This window comes from Sminthopsis crassicaudata, chromosome 5, assembly GCF_048593235.1.
Source record: "Sminthopsis crassicaudata isolate SCR6 chromosome 5, ASM4859323v1, whole genome shotgun sequence".
In the NCBI taxonomy this organism is placed as follows: domain Eukaryota; kingdom Metazoa; phylum Chordata; class Mammalia; order Dasyuromorphia; family Dasyuridae; genus Sminthopsis; species Sminthopsis crassicaudata.
Genome location: NC_133621.1, coordinates 114,694,830 through 114,715,284, shown reverse-complemented (window position 1 = coordinate 114,715,284; position 20,455 = coordinate 114,694,830). Strand labels below are relative to the sequence as shown.

Sequence of the window (20,455 nt, the reverse complement as noted above, 5' to 3'; positions counted from 1 at the left end):
TTGCAAATCTTCAAACAATTTTTCCAAAAAAATTAAATTAAAAAATAATTTTGCAAAAACCCTGTGACGTTGTGTAGTATTACAGTTTTATAGTGTAGTATTGTAGTTTTATAGATGGGCCTGTTGGAATACAGAAAGCTGAGTGGTTTACCAAGGGTCCCTTCGTTGGGACGTGTCAGAGCAAGGATCCTTGGAAGTCTTCCTGATTTCGGGGGCCAGAGCGCTTCTTTGCACTAAGCACACCGAGTCCTGGAGGGGGGAAACGAATCAGTCAGTGAGCCATGGGAGAGTGCCCGCTCCTCCGCTGGAATCTCCTTGAAATCAGGGACTGTCGTTTTTCATCTGTGCGTCCGCAGGGTCTTGTTCACTGCAGCATTTTAGGCGCTTACACAATTTTTGTTAAAAGCGAATTAGCCTAAGAGAGAGAAGTCGGGAGATCTGGGTTCCACTCGTGACCCTGCAAATCACCGGCTGTGCCACGTCGGATGAGCAGCTTCAGCTCTCCGAGGTTCAGTTTCTTCCTCTATAAAATAATGGGACTGGAAAGGGCAAAGTCCCGTGAGCCCGCTCTCCCCTCCATCCTCAGGCCCAGGTCGAAGGCAGAGGTCCCCGTAGGCAGTTTTGGGGGGGAGCCAGTCACCCCAACATCTCCCGTGAGGACTCAGGGGAGGCTTCGCCCTCCATCCCCAGGGACTTTGGGGACTTCCAAAAAGGGTGTGTGCGAGTGTGTGGAAGGTGTTCCGATGCTCCCGCCTGGGCCGGATGCACGGCGGCAAGCGATTCCCTCCCGCCCCCTCGATCAGACCAGACAGCCAGAAGGCTGGAGGGCCCAGTGGCTCCGCCAGGTCACTTGGCGCTTTTATGTAAGAGGGATAGGTCGGGTAGCCGTTGTGCAAGGCCTGCTCCGCGCTATAAGAGGGACTGGAGACTCCCATGGAGCCCTCAGTGGAGCCGCAGAAGCGACAAGACTGCGAGGTAAGGCCCGAGGGCTCACCTTTCTCCCTCTCCGCTTTGTTTTTTTGGAGGCAGCTCAGCCACAGGGTTGGCCAGTCTTAGCCCGTCACCCTCCAGGGAAGGGGAGGCAGGCCGGGATCAGGGCTGATTTATCGCCTCTCATTTGGTAACTTTGACCCGAAGTTCTAGCCAGAGGAAAGGCAGCCCTGGGAAGCAGGGGGGGAGTGAGTGCTCAGCCAGCCCTGGAGGAGCCGAGATCTTGAACCTCCACATTGGAAGCCCCTGGACAAGCGGTGATCCATGGAGGGGAATTTCTAGATCTGTCCAAGGAGAAGGTCCCTATTTCAGAGCTGAGATGCTTTGGAAATTACCCAGAGCACATCTCCAAGAACTACGGATTCTCCTTCCAGAGAGGACAGTGAATTTCGCTCAAGCTTGGAAGCTGAGGTAGGACTAGACAAAAGCTGCCCGCATAAAGAGAAAGGACTTGGGGGGAGGGGGTGTGTGAAGGACTAAGTTGGTGGTTGCTGGCCTGGCCTTTAACTTTGGAAGACACCTCAGCAGTATGGGGTAGTGGGAGCATCTGCCTGGATCCCATGGGAATTTATTATACACCTCTCAGCATCTTGCCTTCGTGGCCGCTGTATAAACAGAGTGAACTACTGTTGGGTAATTGATTTGCGCCCAGTTAGACATAATACTCTAGAAAGTAAAGAAATCTTATTTAAATAGGGTCCAGGTGTTGACCCTGTTTTTTGGAAAATTAAGGGAGCAAATATTTACTGATGGACCAATGTCAGCGTAGCAACTTTTGCTCACCTCCCTTACCCAAGTGTGCCACAGATGATTCTCATTCCACTTATTTATCTACTCCCCTCACATTCTCATCCAGGTAGGTCAATTCAACACAGTGGGTAGCTTGGGGTAGTGAATATTAAGTTGTCCTCAGAGAGACTGGAAAACCTAGGTTCAAGTTTTGACTCTGACACATACTAATTTTGTAGCTCTGAGTGATCTATTTAATTTCTCCTCTTGATGTTTAAGATTATTGAACTGTGAAGAAGGTGTCCATCTGTATTGACAGAGGAAGTTTCTTCAGATAAACTTCTCTGTGTCATTGAAGTCAAAGGACTGGTAAAAAGAAAGGAAGAGAGAGAAGAAAGAATAGAAAAAAAGAAAGAAGGAAAAAAGAGAGAAAGAAAGAAGGAAAAAGAAAAAAGAGAGAAAGGAAGGGAGAAAGAAAAGAGAAAGAAAGAAAGAAAGAGAGAAGGAAGGAGGGAGGGAGGAATGAAAGAAGGAAATCATAGATATTTAAGTCTATATTTTTGTAAGAGAATTTGGGAGTGACAGAATGGTTTCTGTCAAAGAGGTGCTGGGGCGTAGAGGATAATAATTCATGTTTATGTAACATTTTAAGGTCTACAAACTCGTTTTCCCAGATAACTGGTGTATACACAATATCCATTTCACAGGTAAGGAGCCAAGTTAAAATAACTTTCTCACTATGCAAAGCTACTGAGAGTTCAACCCAAATCTGATGATTTCAGGTTTGTACCATCAAAAGAAGAAAACAGAAAGGGATCCCAAAGTTTATCTCATCCAATTTATTCATTTTAAAAATAAGAAAACTTAAGCTCAGAGTAGTTGTAATTCAGCCAAGGTCGCATAAGAGGCAGAATCAGAATTTGACCGGTTTCCACTAGCCCCATTTTCTACTCTTTCCAGAGGGTGGTTTGGCCCCATTGATGTAGAAGTCCAGATCTCCTGTTTTGTGGTTTTTGTTCAGTGTTTTCAGTCCAGCTCTCCATGTTCCCATTTGGTGTTTTCTTGGCAGAGATAATGAAATGGTTTCCCATTTCCTTTTCCAATTCATTTTGCAGATGAGGAAGCTGAGGCAAATTGGGTTAAATGGCTTGCCCAGGATCACACTTAGTAAATGCTTAAGGTCATATTTGACCTCAAGAAGTTGAGTCTTCCTTATTCCAGGCCCGCCACTCTATCCACCTGTCCTGATCTGCACAGATCTCCTGGTAGGCAAACTCATATTCATGACCTGTTAAATCTTCTTTGAAATCAGCACCTATTCTTTTTTGGAGAGTTTGTTATTATAATAGCAAATTGGATCCTATCAGGGAGAGCATTCTGTCTTTTCCCAACCGAAGTAGCCTTTTCTGCCTTTTAGAGAATTAGAGCATTAATAGTGTCACCTTGACTGGCAGGGTGCCCAAAAACATGCTTGGTTTCCTCTCTCCCCATCTTATTCCTAAATCCCATTATCTTTTTAATGCCTTTTAAAACTTTTAAAGGAAGGACAGGGGTAGGAGAGAAATGGAAAGCAAAAGGCAGAGGAAAAAAGAGAAAGAAATGAGGAGGAAAGGAGAAAGAGAGAAGAGAGAAATGAAAGAGATACTGGAGAGGAGACAAGAAAGAGAAGAAAGATGAGAAAGAGAAAAGGAAAGGAAAGAAGAGGGAGGAAAGGAGAAAGTACTCTTGGATTCCATAGTTTCACAGACTTGGCTGTACTGAACATAGTTGTAGAGAGGAAATTTTCCATGTTGGCCAAAGTATCATTCCATTTTCTAAATTTATACTTAGAATGACCATTCTCAGCACTTTGGGGAAATATCTCCCTTACCCTCCTCTCCAGGAAGTAGCACCAAGAGCCAAGTTGCAGAAGAAGCCAAAGCAAATTCCAGTAAATTCCTGCCCAGAGCTGCCAGTTTGCAGTTTGAGGGCAGGGATGTCTGAACAGAGCGGCCAGTTTGGAGGCAGGCGAAGATTGGTATTGAAAAAAGAACTGACTTTGCAAAACCTAAGCCATTACCCCAACCTGGTCCAGGCTGGAAATGGGGGTCAAGGAGAGAGTGACTCTGGAGACTTCTCCCATCCCACTAGCAACCATAGCATTGAACAACATGTTCATGATTTAACAGCAACTCAATCAGGTTTCCCAATTAATCAATCTTATCTTCACCCATTGTAGGAATGGATGAGTGCTTGGTTTCTTCTTTCTATCTTTACCTGAAAGCTCCTGAAACCCCTCCAAGATGTCTTTTTGAATCAACTGGAAAGAAGTGAAGGTTTCATCTTGGCCCCAGTTTTCTTAAACATGAAAAGCCCATAACTATTCCTTTGTGTTTATACACCATTAGCACAGGTAACATGAAAGACTACTGTGGCACTGTGGATAGGGAGCGATTCTCTAAATTTAAAAGATCTGGATCAAAGTTAGCTTTGAAATACACAAATTGCATGACCCTCGGCAATTCATTTCACCTCTGAGTGCTTTAGGGACAGTTAAGGACTGCTGGGTGGTACAATGGATAGAGCAGATGATCTGGAAGATTTCTCTTCCTGAATTCAAATCAGGCTTAGACAGGCTTAGAACCTGGACAAGTCACTTCGTCCTCTTTAGTTCAGTTCCCTCATCTGTAAAATAAACTGGAGAAGGAAATGGCAAGCCACTCCACAATTTTTACTAAGAAAAAATTAAATGGGAGCACAAAGAATCCTGCAGGACTGAACAATTGAACAACAAAAAGCTTTAGGAACAATTCCCATAGCCTCTAAACTTCTGAGAAAGATTGCATTACTAGAGGGAGTTTATTCACCTAGGAATTCCTAAGGAATCACAGATCTGACCCTCTGGCTGAGCTAGGAAACTTGCGATTTAAAAGAACTTTAATGTAAATCCTTTGAAAACAAAGAATCCATTTGTAAACCATTTGTGATTGGATTTGTATGTGAAAATGTGTGTGTGTGTGTGTGTGTGTGTGTGTGTGTGTGTGTGTGTGTGTGTGTGTGCAAATATATACTAAGGGAGAAGGGGGCAGACCAGTGATTTTATTAGAGAACTTTGTGAAGAAATTCTCTCAACAATGTAAATAATCACCATCTCTGCAATTTACAGTGAGGTACAGAGAAGTTGAGTGACTTGACATTTCCATATTTTCTCCCCCAGGGGAGTACAAGTAAGCTTCTTAAGAGCTACTACTGTCTCACTTGCCTTTCCTTTTATCCTTACTCTCCTTTTCTTAATCCACATTTTTATCCTTTACATGAAGGCTGGAAGATAGTGAGTGCTTAATAAATGCTTGTTTACTGACTTTCTCAGGATCACCCAGCCATTGTGTGTCAGAAGCTGAAGCCAAAGCCACTGGCTCTTTATTCTGTACTTTAAAAAATGGGTCTCTTATATGCTATATTTATTAAACCGAATCACAACTATCCAATTTTGGTTTCTTAGGTTCTTTATACATATACAAGTCAGTGCTCAGTGTCCTAAATTCAAAGCTTGAAATGGGTATTAAGAAAATGTCTTTTCTCCTTTATCTGTTGGAGATGAAAAGGAGGAGCAGTTGGGGTAGGAAAACAGAGATGACTCCAGGACAGTTGGAAAAGTTGCACTTGTTCCAAAGGAGAAAAAAGTGGAAGAATGAAAATAATGTTCTCTCCATTTTTTTTAAAGTTCTGGGCAAATGAACTATGCTTCACAACAACAAACTATGAAAGCTGAGTTATATAGACCAATTGAGGATTACATTCAAAGAAAATTTACAACAAAGTTAATCTAACACATTGAATGAAATTCATAAACATTATTGTGTCATATGAAAATGAGACTTAAATGGAAATTTATAAACATTATTGTTCCACATGATAATTGGACTTAAATGGGAAACAGATTACCAAACTATGAATTAATATTAGTTTTACACAGTCAACCCAAATGTTTCACTCTTCTCTTTTCACTTTGTCAGTTTTTTCAGCTTCAAATCAAGAAGCAATGATAACACCAAAAGTTCTCATTGATCCTGTGTGCAGAATAAACATTGTAATAAGGGCTCTGATTTTGGACATAGACTCTAACTAAGGTTCTGATGTTTCCTAATTGTATGACTCTGGACAAGTTTCTGAGTTTCCATTTCCTCACCTGAAAATGGGGACAATAATTTTTTGCAATGCCTTATTTTGTAAGGTTGCAAGGTTGTAATTCCTATTCTATAAAGTTGTAAGAATAGTCAAGTTTATCAACTGTGGGATGCTATATAGATTATTGTAGTGAATATCATAATTTTAGGATCCCTTTCTATAGTCATAGGGTGGAGGAGAATAAAAGGTATAATATTATCATGACATTGTGGATAGCCAGAACCTCAGAAGTAAGGCAGAAAAATGGAACTGAGGGAGCCAAGGCAAGTTTGGAAATAAAAAGTGAAAAACCAAGCATAGGAATGGATGTCAATTCAAGAAGACATGAAGCCAGCAACCAAGAGAGAACCAGGAATCAGAAGGCAATCAAAATGCAAAATGTCTAAGGGACACTTGATAGGAACCATATAGGAGATATCAGCTACAAAGAGACATTAAAATAATGTCTAATAATAACACCTAACATTTATAGTGCTTATTGAGTGCCCAGGACAGTTCTGGCTCCTTTACAATTATCTCATTCATCTCTCACAACAACAATCCCAAGAAGTAGGTGCTATACAGTTGAAGACACTGAGGCAAACAAAAATTACATGACTTTCTCAGGGTCACTTAGTGTCTGAGGCTGGATTTGAATTCAAGTCTTCCTGACTCTAGGTCCTTCACTCTACCCATTGCACCACCTCGCTGCCCCTTCCAAGTGAGACAAAATGAGACAGGAAGTGTTTCTAAGAATGCCAGTGAGGAGAGGAGCCAGTTCTAAGGGATTATTACTTCAGGGCTATTAGATGGAAACAGATGAGTCAGATTATGAATGGTAGTGAGTGTGTAACCTGACAAATGGAGATTGTGATCTCAGCACTATGGACAGATCTTGGCAAAGGATGGAATCCGTTCCTGAATTTCCTGCACCTGTAAGTCTTGGAGAATCGTAGAATTATAGAGAAAAGGGAAGAAGTAGGAAGGCTCGAGCAGCAGAGAAGATGACACCTAATCCACGTTCCTAGGGCTTCAGGAAGGTGCCAGCCCAAGCAGATTTATCTGCTAAAACTAGTGGCAGCAAATGCTCTGCATCCTCCCTCAAGATTTCAAAGGATATGTACCCTGGCTAGACTTTTCTCAAAAAGTCAGAAAACTGGGAGAGAAAAAACTAGTGATGATTCAAAGACCTATACTTTTAATTAGAGATAATCAAGGTGACTGAAATGCCTTCCCATTATGCTGCTATTTGTTTTTTGGTTTTTGTTTTTCTTAGATGGATATGAAATCACTAAGATTCTTATATCATAATGTAAGCAGTGGAGGGAAAGATGAAAGCTAGGGGAAACCTATAGACAAATTTTGCCAAATTTTTCATAATTTTGTGGATATAGAGCTGACCTCCAACAGGTCAAGTCTCCCCTCTTTGAGGTTGAATGACTTGTCTAGTATTACACAGTCAAACTTTGTCAGAAATGGGATCTGAACCACATGATTAATGGGTCTTCCCCCATTATCTTGTAAATATTTTGTATACTTACTCTTTCATCCAGTAGATGAAGACAGTTAACAGTATCACTTTTGTCTTGGTGGTCCAGGGAACTAGAACATCACATGGTACTCTAATAAATGCTTTTTAATTAAATGATTTCCTCCTTAAAATGTTTTCATGAAAAAGAATACAATGTGGAAATATTTTAAGCAAAAAGTGTTCTGGAAACAAGGCTTGATGGCCATAGTGGAAGCCAAGATGAAGTCGGTATTTACTGCGTACAAAAGTCGACAGCTCTATTTAACCTATATTTGTCTCCCAATGAGAACGTGGATGAGGGCTAGCCTTGGCTTCAGACTAGCTGCTGGGCAGGCTAAGATCCAGGGCCAATCTGAGAGTCAGATCTCTCCCTCTTGTCATCAACGCCCACAATGGTTTGGAGTGGATGGAAAAATCGCCCAGTGGGCTGTAAGCTCTTGGCTCTTCTACAAGTTGTCTTGGTTTCTCTGCTGAAAAAGCCTCCCATTCCCCATTCACAGCCCTTTGTTGCTTTGATCTGGAAAGACTGTCCCATCTCTGAAAGCCTTTTATTCTTTCAATTTACATAAATCTCTAAACTTAAAATACCAGAAGTGAAAACATTTACATAACTTGCTACCTTATTGTTCGACCTTTGTTTTAGGAAAAGAAGGAACCTTACGGTTAGCTAGGGCAGATAAGGGAGGAAATTAACCAAGCCATAATGGAGTTCTATCTGAGTTGACTGGTGGGACAGGACTATAGGAGAGGCTGAAAGCAGAGGTCCATGTGAATGGGCAGACAACAAGAGCAAGATGGGAATCATGAGGATGAGAGATTAGAGATAGGACTCTAAACATTGGAACGATTTTGAGATAAAGCTAAATCAAAATAATACAATAAAAATGTACCTTATAAGACCCAGCTTGTTAAACTGTAGGTTGTGACCCCATATGGGGTCTCGTAACTGAATGTGGGGGGTCACGAAATCATGATTTATAATTAGTGAATGTTTTATCTGTATGCCTATTTTAGATACCTTTGTATGTGGGGCCATGTAAAAATTTCTCAGGTGAAAAAGGGTCATGAGTGGCAAAAATTTCAAGAAGCTCTGTTATAGGACAACCTTATATCCATCAATTGATCAATAAATATAACCATATCCTACTTCCTCTCCTTTCATTAATTTCTAAAAAACCTGAGATCTGGCTCTAACATCATCATTCAACTGAAACTGCTGTCTCTAAAGTTATGACTTACTTGGTCAATCTACTATGCTTTTCTTAATGCTCATTCTGCTCTCTGCAATCTTTGACACTGTATTATGACCCTTTTCAGTATGTGTTCTCTTTTCTAGATTTTCATAATTGTTTTCTCTCTCTCTCTCTCTCTCTCTCTCTCTCTCTCTCTCTCTCTCTCTCTCTCTCTCTCTCTTTCTCTCTCTCTCCTCTTCTTCCTCCTTTTCTTCTTCCTCCTCTTCCTCTTCTCTCTCTCTTTTCCATCTCTTTCTTCACCCCCCCTTTCTCCTTTCATCTCCGCTTTTTTTGGATTTTCATCCAAGTTATACCTATTAACCATGAATATTTCTCAAGAGTCTGTCTTCTCTTCTCACTCTATATTTTCTTTATTGCTGTTCTCTCTAGCTCCCATAAGTTTAATTGTCATCTGTATGTAGATCCACATATCCAGCTCTAATGTCTCCCTTGAGCTACAGTTCCACATTGCCCTTTGTTCACTTCAAATTAGTTTTTCCAGGTATCTGTAACTCAACATGCCCACAACAGAACTCTTTCTCCTCAAATCTTCCCTTCTCTGGAACTTTCCTCCTACTATGAAAAACATCATGATCCTCACACTCTCACTGCCATCTCCAACTCCTCACGTATGCTCCTATACTTGTCATTTCTACCTTCACAACTTCCCCGGTAAACCCCCTTCTTTTTTTCCCCTTTTATTTATTTACTTATTTATTTTTAACATACATTGCTTTATGAATCATGTTGGGAGAGAAAAATCAGAAAGCAAAAGGGAAAAAAAAATTAAAAAAGAAAAAAAGAACTGCACATAGAATGTGTAAGTCATTACATTCAGTCTCCTTAGTTCTTTTTCTGGATGCAGATGGCATTTTCTATCCAAAGTCTTTTGGGATTGCTTTGAATCACTGAGCCACTGAGAAGAACCAAGTCTTTTATACTTGATCATCGCACATTCTTGCTGTTATTGTGTACAATGTAATCCTGGTTCTGCTTGTTTCACTCAGCATCAGTTCATGTATGTAAGCTCCCTTCTTTTCCAACTCACCTAATTACCAGTGTGGGACAAACACTTACAACTTCATCCCTGGAATACTCCATGAGCCTTCTGACTGGCCTTTCCTGGAACATATCTCCCTACACTTTAACCCATCCTTCTCTCAACTATCAAATTGATTTTTCTAAAATACAAACCTGACTATGTCATCCTTCTATTCAACCCCAGTGGCTTCCTATTGCCTTCAACATCAAGCCTCAAATTCTGTTTGGCTTTGAAAATCCTTCACAATCTGGCTTCTTTTAACATTTTACTCGCTTCCATGTCATCTACAATTCAGCTATACTGGCTCCTTTGCTATTCTTACCTTATGAGGTTCCTTCAATTGGCTCCAAGCATAGTCACTCCCACCTCCATGCTTAAGATATTACCCCCTCCTTACCTCTGCCTCCTGGTTGCTCTAGTTTCCTTCAAGACCCAGCTCAAATCCCAGCAGGGCTTTGCCAGCTTTAATAAGAAGTTAGTATCTTCCCCCTGAGATTACTTTACATTTAATTGTACATTTATTTGTTGTCTCTTCTATTAGAATCTCAGCTCTTCAAGTACTCATATAACATTTTTCCCTTTGTGTGTATACTCTATACTTAGCACAGTAACTGGCACATGGAATGTATTAAAAATGCTTTTTAATTAACTGGTATAAGAACAAATCTCTTAATCATTAAAATATCCAAAGGTAATGAGATCCCCATGATTCAGGGGTATTCAGGAGAGATTGGATGTCAAATTGTTAGGAACTTTCTAGCATCTCTTTCTAACCTGGATTCTGAGATTCTATAATTCTTCAACATTAATTCAATGATATCAACCTCTATTCAACTAGGCTCATGATTCTTATGGAACAAATCAGGTCATATTTACACAACAAGGGAGAGATTTTGGTCTCTATATTTAGAATCTGAAAATACTTGAAGGGTCTGTAATTTCATCAACGTAGGGAATTCCTGGTATGGGAAATTCCTTCCCAATGCATCTATAACTTAGCTGACAAACCTTTGAGAGTTTCTCAGAGTACAAAAACGTTATGACTTGTACACAGCTAAAAATTTCATAAATGGAATTTGGATCAAGGTTTTTCTTATTGTAAAACCCCTTACTTCACTATACCAAACTGTTCATTAGAACTTTCAAAAAAGGAGGATAAACTAGAAAATGTTGTTTCCTTCTAGGTGTGAATATTCCAAATAGGAAAAGGCTGGGGGATTCATTGCCTTTTGGATGATGCATGCCCTGCTTAATTTAAAAAAAGAAGAGCACAGCAAATCCCAAACCGTGTAACTTTGCCCTGTCAACATTGAGGTTATTGACTAGTCTGACCTCTCTTTCCAGGGAGGATGGATTGGAATGGGGAGAGACTGGAAGTATGGAAATCAACCTGGGGGGCTGTTGCTATAATCCAGACAAGGGGTGATGAAAGTCTGAGGGACAGTAAGAAGTGATAAGGTATCTTTGTTGGTAGAGAAAGGGATGAATTTGAGAAATGTTATGGAAATAAAATCCATAGAAAGTAGCAATTGATCTAAGAGGGCTGAGGAGGATGAAAAAGATGGAATTGTCAAGAATGACTCTAAGTGAATGAGAGGATGGAAATGGTCTCATCAGAAGTAGAGAAGTTTATAGTAGGTACAGATAAAGAGTGGAAAGATGATGAGTTACATTTGGGGCATAACTGGACTTGAGATGCTCATAGGAAGTTCAAGTGAAGATGCCAGCAGGTATTTGACAATAAAGAACTAGAATTCTAGCAAGAGATTAAGGTGGTCTCTAAATCTGGAAGTCATTTGCGTAGAGATAAACGAATCCATGGGAGTTGATAAAAGTGTATTTTATCCAGGTAAGGTCAGAAGATGGTTAATGAACTTACAAATTAAAAAAAAATAGTCATAGAAGAAGGAGAGGCAGGAGAAAGCCACGAGAAAGTTAAGAGCTACCAGGGAGGTGTTCAAAAGTGTTCAAAGTAGTGAAGAAGATGGGAACTGAGGGGAAGGTTGTCTTAAAATTTAAAAGATCAGTGGTAACCTTTGAGTAAGCAGATTCATTGGCATCTTGGAAGTAAGTTATACTATAAGGAATTTAGGAATGGATATGAGTAAACAGAGGCAGGAAAGGAGGAACAGATATGATCCTGAGGTTGTAGCCCAGAAAGGTATTTCTCTTCCATGAAAGTTCCCAGTGGAAATAACAAAAGTTATACAGCTGTATAGATCATCTGAGCTGTGTCTATACATGCTCTCCATGTTTAATTTGTGTTAAGGCAATTATAACATCATCACCACCACTAAAACTTAATCTAACCTAAATTTACCAGGATGTCATTTGGGATTAAAAAATAAAACAAAACTTCACCATGATTGTTATGGATTGAGATTGCACACAGCTTCTACGAAGAAAATAAGCATTTATATAAGCTTACTATGTGATTAACACTTTTTTTGCAAACAGTATCTCATCTGATCTTCACAACAAACTTGGGACACAAATGCTGTTAATGATCCTCGTTTTTATAGTTAAGGAAACTGATGCAAACAGGGGTTTAAGTGACTTGCCTAGAGTCACAAAACTAGTGAGTGTCTGAGGCAGAATTTGAATCCAAGACTTCCTGACTTCAGATCCAGCACTCTCTCTATTCACTGTGTCACATGCTTAAGGAATGTATTCCATTAATATTTCTTGGTAATGACTTCTCCTGGATTTTGATCCAGAAAGCAGTCAAGGAAGAGAACGATGACATTTGAGGGCCAAGTGTAAGGTTTGTCCTGGGTTCTCCAAGTAACGTGCACCTCAATTTGCTTGTTTCTTCTTTTCAAGGTCAGACAAGCACATTCACCTTGGAGAGGAAAATGCATTGCGTGCCTTTGTTCTGCTTCTTGTGGTTTTGCCACCACCTCTACTACAGCCAAGCGGTACCCATCCGAAAAGTCCAAGATGACACAAAAACCCTCACCAAGACCATCATCACGAGGATCAATGACATCTCGCACATGGTAGGGGAAGTGCATCAATGTGCAATATGATTCTGGATAGGATCCAGATTGGATTCCTTTCCCAGAGAGTGGCTTAGAACTAGGGGCTGTGTCTTTCGTTGCCTCTTTTTCTTCTGTTGACCTTCAGCCTTATCTACCCTTCTTCTGCTTTGTTCTGATTATAAAAACAGATGAAAATTATCATTGTCAGATGGCTGCAGGAGTAGTCCCTTTAAAACCCAATGGCATCCTGGGGGAGGGGGGTGGGGAGAAGGAGGGGAAAAATTGGAACAAAAGGCTTGGCAATTGTCAGTGTTGTAAAATTACCCATGCATATATCTGGTAAATAAAAAGCTATAATTTAAAAAAACAAAAACAAAAACACAATGGCATCAATAACGAACATTAGCCATGCTTAATTCTAATTTACCATCAAGGAAACCAAAACTCAAATAAGTTAGATACGGTAGAATATTCTGTTTGGTCTGTATCCAAGTTGGGTAGCCTGTAGCATTTATTGTTTTCTCTCGGGAATTCGAGGCAATCTTGGTGCACCATTTCTCATCCTCTCTTGCTAGATAGTGTAGTAAAAACTGCGGTAGACTAGGAATCAGCAGACTTGAACGGAGACCATATGAATAGCAAAACCGTAAAGGTCTGGAAAGTTGGGTTACCTCAACACCTTTCCCTGTATGTCTGTGTTTGTACTGTACATCTATATTGAAAGTGTCCCTGGTACAACAGTGGGTTATACTTAAACTGAAAATGAAGTCTTAAGTTACATCCTGCACCAGACAACTTGGGCAGGGAGGATACCATGTCACAAGATCAATGACAATTCTTTCAGAACTTTTCCCTAATTCTCTTAGGTGTTCTTATGCTAGAAAGTTCCTATAATTTAATGATAAGAAGAATATGTTATGGAAACTATCCTTCCTTCCCAATAATGCTAGAGGGTGATGGAGGTCACATTCTTGCTGAGTGAGCAGCTGCAGGAACAACAGGAGGTGGTTGTTAGATTATAACACAGCAGGAGAGCCCCATACAGGTGACGATGGGACCAGACCCTTGGGCTACAGGAGCATGGTTGCTGCTCCAGTCACTATTGTTTGCCTCCCCATGTTCCTGGGGCAACCAGAGCAGACACTGACATTTCTAAGTCTGTATGAACTAGATCTTAAGACCCAGCCCTGGTCCTTGTCTGAATTGGCAATGTTAGCTTATATTGAAGAGATAGTCCCAAAATGTGCAGTTCCTCTGCCTAGGAAGCTGCTAAGCCAGGGTTCCCAGCTATTCAGCTGAGATGCAGTCTCAGACATGCTTTAGAATATATCATCAGATATATATGAGAGTCATCTTGAGCTGGGAGGAGATAATAATGGAAGAAGAAAAAGCCAAAATAAGGACTCAATAGACTACTTAGGTGGGCATCCTATTCCTGGAGATCTAGCTGCTTTGATTGATGTGAAATAAATGGCCAACTAGAAGGCAGGATGAAGGGTGCTGGTTCAGAGCCAAAAAGAGTATGTTAAGGCAACAGAAGCTGAATATTAAATAACTATACTGAATGATCCATCTTGGCCCCAGAAAAAAAGATGAGTAAATGCTCTTCCCTACTCTTGGTTAAGAAGTGGAGTATGCCTGTCATCTGGGGGCGGGAAGGAGTGGAAAATTAGAACAAAAGCTTTGGCAATTGTCAATGTTGTAAAATTACCCATGTATATATCTGGTAAATAAAAACTATTAAAAAAAAAAAAAAGAAGTGGGGTATTATGGGTACAGAATACTTCATATACTGTCAGACAAGAGAACTGTGTTGGAGGATTTTACGCCATTGTTTTTTTGTAGTTGTTCATGGAAAGGAGGACTCATTAAGGGTGGGAGTGGGATATATTTAGAAATCACTGTAAAGGAAAAACAAAAGACATCAATGTAGCTTTTTATTGCTTGACTATGTATAGCTATCACAACTTTTGTTTTTCTTTTTTCCCCAGTGGAATAGATGCAAGGAAGAGAAATTGAAATTGAAAATTTTTTAAAAAGCCATCAGTAAAACTTCTTGAATGATATATGTTTAATTAATTTTTTTATTTAAAAGTATTTTCCCCTTTTACCTTTCCCTGCACTGGAAAGAAAACAAAAACAAAAAACAAAACCTTTGTAACAAATATACATAGTCAAGCAAAACAAATTCCCATGTTGGCCACGTCCAAAAATATATATCTTCCATCTGCATCTAAGTTTAAAAACCCTTTTATAAAGAGGAAGGCAGTTTGGGCATGTATATATATATATATATATATATATATATATATATATATATATATATTTTTTTTTTTTAAATTTAATTTATACTTTAACATATGTAACATGTATTGGTCAACCTGCCATCTGGGGGAGGAGGGGAAAAATTGGAACAAAAGGCTTGGCAATTGTCAGTGCTGTAAAATTACCCATGCATATATCTTGTAAATAAAAAGCTATTATAATAATAATAATAAAGAATATATCCCAGGAAGTTGCCAAAAAGCAATAATAATAATAATAATAGATAGGCAGCATTCTTTATCAGAATCATGGTTGATCATTACATACATCATATATATTAAACTATAAAAATGGTTAAAGATCCTGAGCCCACACATGGAAATGAGGGGTCAGAGTCTAAGATTCCCCTAAAGATTCTCACAACTGTGCATTGTGGTTCCCCCAAGCAGTCAGTCTTGGTGGACAATAAACTATAGGAAAGTACTTTTAGAAAGGCAGAGAATTCCCAAGAGGGAAAAGTAGAGATCAGCTAGAGACCCCAGACTTTCCTAAATCAACCAGATGAGGTTGGTGTGTTCAGGGCCTGGGCCCAGGTCATGTGGCCCATTTGTCGGACAGCAGACAATTGAGGGAAGGAAGTCTGCCAAATGAAAAGAAATGAATAATGGAGGTGGGGCAATCATCTCTGATTTTTCTTGAGAGAATCTTGACCTGAGTCCAGGGACTAGGTCACAAATGTTGATTGGCACAGGCTCTAGTTGATTAAGAAACTGGATCACGAGCAATTTAGCCAAGCAATGGAGGTTGCAACTTAAGGAGAAGACATCTCTTCCTAGGGAGGGTATGAAGGGAAGAGGAAAGGATAAAGCTTAAGGTGAAATGTTGTTCATACAATGAGGAACCAAACCACTGGTCTCATTCTCTGAGACTGCCTGTATATCGGCGGTTCCGGGAGGGCCAGAGAGTTAGGTGAGACTTACAGAACAGAGCAGTTCTGGTGAGTGGTTCCCTGAATGGTTCTCCCTAGGTGTTTATATTTGTGTCCCTGTTATAAGTGTCCTGGGGAAAGCACAACACTATGCTGAATTATAAGCGTCTAGAAATCTCATAGTAGTCCATACAGCAAAGGGTTTGGACAGTGATGTCCCTATGTCTTTGCCATCACCTCCTGAGACCTTCCTAAGCACTCAGGCGTGTATTTGTACTAGAAATCTTGGCCATTTGCAGAGATCACAGGACTGTGACAAGAAAAGTCCTTGATGCTTCCAGGAGCATGACATCCTAAGTATACCTATTTTTTTTTAATTCAGTTCAAATCAATAAAAAGTTACTAAGCACATCTTGGATTCTTCATACTGGGAGTAGTACTGTGAGAGGGACTTAAATTGGACCTTGAATGGGAAGAATGGGAATGGAAGAGGATGAGTATTCCAGATGAAACAGCAGAAACAAAGCATCGGGGAATAATGTAACATTTAGGAGATTTGACTGGATTAAAGGTGCAGGTTGGAGATTGGTGAATTATAGGATTTAAAACTGAAAGAGATAGTCCAACCTCTCCCTCCCCATTTTTCAGATCAGGAAACTGAGGCTGGAGAGGCTAAATGACTTATAATGCCAAAGATAACATAGGTTAAAAAAATTAATAATAATAAGGTCAAGAACTCTGACTTCAAATCTAGTGTTCTGTTAGGAAATGCTAATAATTAAAGCCGAGAGAGAGAAGGGAAATTAACTCAATGTTTGTGCTTGACTTTCTCCCTCTTCCTTTTACACAGTACTCAATTTCTGCCAAACAGAGGGTAACTGGCTTGGACTTCATCCCAGGACTCCATCCCTTCCAGAGTCTGTCAGACATGGACCAGACTTTGGCCATCTACCAGCAGATCCTCTCCAATCTATCTTCCAGAAACATGGTGCAAATATCCAATGACCTTGAGAACCTCAGAGACCTTCTCCATTTGCTGGGTTCCTTAAAGAGCTGTCCCTTCGATGAAGCTGGTGGTTTGAGTGCTTTGGGGAATTTGGAAGGTGTCATGGAAGCCTCTCTCTATTCCACGGAAGTGGTGACCCTGACCCGACTTCAGAAGTCCCTATATGTCATGCTCCAACAGCTGGATCTCATCCATGGTTGCTGAAGCCAGAGACAGAGACAGAGAGAGAAAAAGAGAGAGGGGGGGAGTTTCTTTCCCCTGGTTCATTAAAAAACCTAGAGTAGAAAACTTCTTTATTCTTCAGCAAAATCTAGACTTTTGACTGTATCCTTTACCTAGGATATAGGATGGTACCCTATGAATCCTCCCAGTCATATCTTTCAAGGCAAAACAAAATGTCATATACAGCTGGAGACTAAAGACCTACACATATACCAAAATTTGGCTCAAGTTGCCGTTCAATGAACAGTGAGTGGGTACATCACAGTGTGATTCTTATTGAACTCTTCAGCTACTGACAGAGCTGATATCTATCCCTTCTTCACCTCCTTGCCAAACCCTCTCGCCTTTCTTCCCCCAATCCCCTACTACACATTAATGTGAGCAGTCGTGACTTCGGGCAATGGAAACATTAATTTTTCCCTGGTAACTTCGAAGAGTCATCAGAAGATTTCAATTTGAAATGACACTTGTGGGGAGCCCCATTTTGAATTATTAAGAAATGGCCCCTAGATGCAGTTGGCAACTCCTAAGTGATACGACTTAGAACTTCTATTTATTGTTGGGTTTTGGTTTTTTGTTTTTGTTGTGGTTGTTTTTGCTGCATTTACTTTTATGGTCTATTCCAGACCAGCTCAGACTGAGTGCTTCAGAATCAGTACTGCTTTTGGAGATGTAAAGACTGGGTCCTGTTGAGTGACTTTGGGAACATCGGGGCTTTCAAGCCAGACCCAGCCAAGACCAAGTGGAATTAACTCTTCTCACTCTTTATTTCTTCTGGAACTGACTTTAAATTAAAGTGATATATTTTCATTGGCTTCTATGCCATTTCAAGTGGATCACTAAGGACCAGATTATTTAAGGGGGAAAAAATTTGAGAATTGCTTTGAAATGGAATGTTCAGCAATTCAAGGGTAGGATGGGATGGGATTACATTTTCCAGGGTAAAATGGGTTGTTACTTTGTGTGTCCTTTGATAACATTTAGCATAAAGAATCCTTTCCCCACTTCCTCCTTTCATCTTCCTACTACTCACCTCAAGTATGAGAACCCATGAGTATGGGGTTGCTACTAAAAGTACTGCAATGTCAATTTCTCAGTTCTCATAGCCACCCAGAAGAACTATTTCCCCCCCAAAAAAAAATCATCAAAAGGAAATCAGGGAGAAGAGAAACAGGTAGGAAGCGACAAATCATAGTCAAGCTATCTCGAAGAAACTGTAGAGCAATTTCAAGGAATTTGTGGAAATTGGGGCTTTGAGACTCCGAACAGCTGTTTGCTAATGGCAGTCATAAACTTGGGGTTAGGAACAGAGTGAGAATGCAAAGAGCACTGAAGGCAGAGACAACCCTCTAGGAAAGTGTTCTAGATGGGGGGCTGGGAGAGTGGAAATGGAGAATGGCAGAACCAAAGAAAATGTACACACACCTCACCCTGCTACTGGGAAATGAAAAGCAATAAATCCCCAAGAGAGAAGGGAAACAGACTCATTGGCTAATTGTGATGGACTCTCTCCCTTTTCCTCTAACACAAAAGACCTTACAAGTCACATAAGGGAAGAGAGAAAGAAATAAGCATTTATTTAGTTTACTCTGTGCCAGGCACTGTGCTAAGTACTTTATAATTATCTCACTGTGCTAAGTACTTTATAATTATCTCATTTGATATAATCTCCATTTTATCTCATTTGACAAAACCTCTCCCGGCCTCAGTTTTCTCATCTGTAAAATGAAAGGATTAGTTACAATCTCTCCCAGCTCTAAATCTGTTTTCCTATACTATATGCTTGTCCTTTCTCCATCACCATCCAGCGTTTATGTGGAAGAAAAGCTTCTACATATTTAATGGGAGACTCTGAACTCAAACCAGTGTTTCTTACCTAGAGCCGTCTGGTTCTCCTTGCGGCCTCAGGCTAATTGTTTATTGTTTGTACAATGAAAGTGTCTGTACTTGAGCCTCTGGCATGAATTAATCACTCCTTTGTGGTGTTCTTTTTTCACTCTCTCCTGTTCATTCAGCCGGTAGAGGCAGAGTAGGATAGTTGGAAAAGTTGTGGATTCGAATTCAGAAAACCTGGGTTTAGAATCCAAGCTCTGTCACTTACTTGTTTGGGCAAATCATTTATTTAATCATTCTGAACCTCAGTCCCTCAAGGGTTTGGACTAGTGACCTCTAAAACTTCTTCCAGCTCTAGATCAATGATCTAATGATAAGGATTTCCTCTTTTCCATTGGTGAGGGTTCTTGATGAGGGATCAAAGAGGACCTCGGATGGTCCTCTGGTCTAGAGATCTGGATCGGTACTAGTGAGATATCAGAATGAAAGTGCAATCGCGTCTATAAGATAAGCTACCTGTGGCCAGAGCTATTGATCCAAGCCATGAGGGCACATAGGAAGGTATGAGATTTTCCTCTTTAAAATATACCAGCCTTTAAAAGGCTACTTTTAGAGACTAGTTTTGGTTGTTTTTTCAAGCTAAATGAAGTTGTCAATGTTGCTTAGATATTGCTTGTGGAGGACTGAACAGCACCATATATAATATATTGTTCAGTCATGCCGACTCTTCGTGAGCCCTTGAACCATACTGTTTTCTTGCAAATATACTGGTGTGGCTTGCTATTTCCTTCTCCAAGGGAAAACAAAAGTTAAGTGACTTGCCCAAGTTCACATAGGAAGTTTCTGAGGTTGGATTTGAACTCAGATCTTCTCAAGTCCATCACTTTATCCACTGCACCACCTAACTGCCTCTACCATATAATATAAAGAGATAGAAAAGAAAAGAGAAAAAACCCATTCTTTGCTCTCAAGGAACTGGTATCCTAGTTGGGGAAAAAAAAGTGAAACTTCTGCCTCTGGTTATAACAGAAATAATAAAAGCATAATTGCAAAGCAAAACATATTAGCAAGGGCATAAAATAAGCTGAGCACCAAATCTCTGGGGGGAACCACCACGGTAGTAACTAGCTATCACATTTCTCATTCTCCAAACCCCTTTCACCTTCATTCTCACCTCCCAACAACATTTTTAAAGTAGCTCTGGCAGTTTTTTTTTTATTTTGAATAATTTGAATTATTCAATTTGAAAATAAGAGAGCTTAAAGTATCCAGAGGTTAAAAGATTAACTGTAATATGAGATTGAATACTTAGCAAGTGGTATGGCTGGGCTCCTGATTCTCGATTTGTTGGACTGTGAGCCCGTCTAGGGAGACTGAACATGCTTAAGTTGTTTTGGACCAGAAAGGCTTCCTGGAAAGGGAAAATTTTGAGGTAAGTTTGGAAGGGGAAGCATGATGAGAATAGTTAGAGAGACGAAGAAGAGTTTTGGGGCAGAAATTCTAATTTATTTAGATACACACAAAAAAAAAAAAAATAAGAAAGTTATATT

General features: G+C 40.1%; 1 protein-coding gene across 1 annotated transcript; it reads left to right on the top strand.

Moving 5' to 3' along the window:
• Positions 1-954: 954 nt before the first annotated feature.
• Positions 955-18,209, top strand: LEP (leptin). The gene is made up of 3 exons (XM_074266668.1): positions 955-975; positions 12,494-12,669; positions 16,695-18,209. Exons 2-3 carry the CDS (start codon positions 12,526-12,528, stop codon positions 17,052-17,054), a joined length of 504 nt encoding a protein of 167 aa, XP_074122769.1. The 5' UTR covers positions 955-975; positions 12,494-12,525; the 3' UTR covers positions 17,055-18,209.
• The last annotated feature ends 2,246 nt before the right edge of the window (positions 18,210-20,455 follow it).

What these genes read in the sequence shown, in the direction of transcription:
- LEP (XM_074266668.1), top strand. Translation starts at nt 12,526, where the DNA reads ATGCATTGCGTGCCTTTGTTCTGCTTCTTGTGGTTTTGCCACCACCTC. An exon ending in TCAATGACATCTCGCACATG is followed by an intron (nt 12,670 to 16,694) that starts GTAGGGGAAGTG and finishes CCTTTTACACAG; the next exon opens with TACTCAATTTCTGCCAAACA.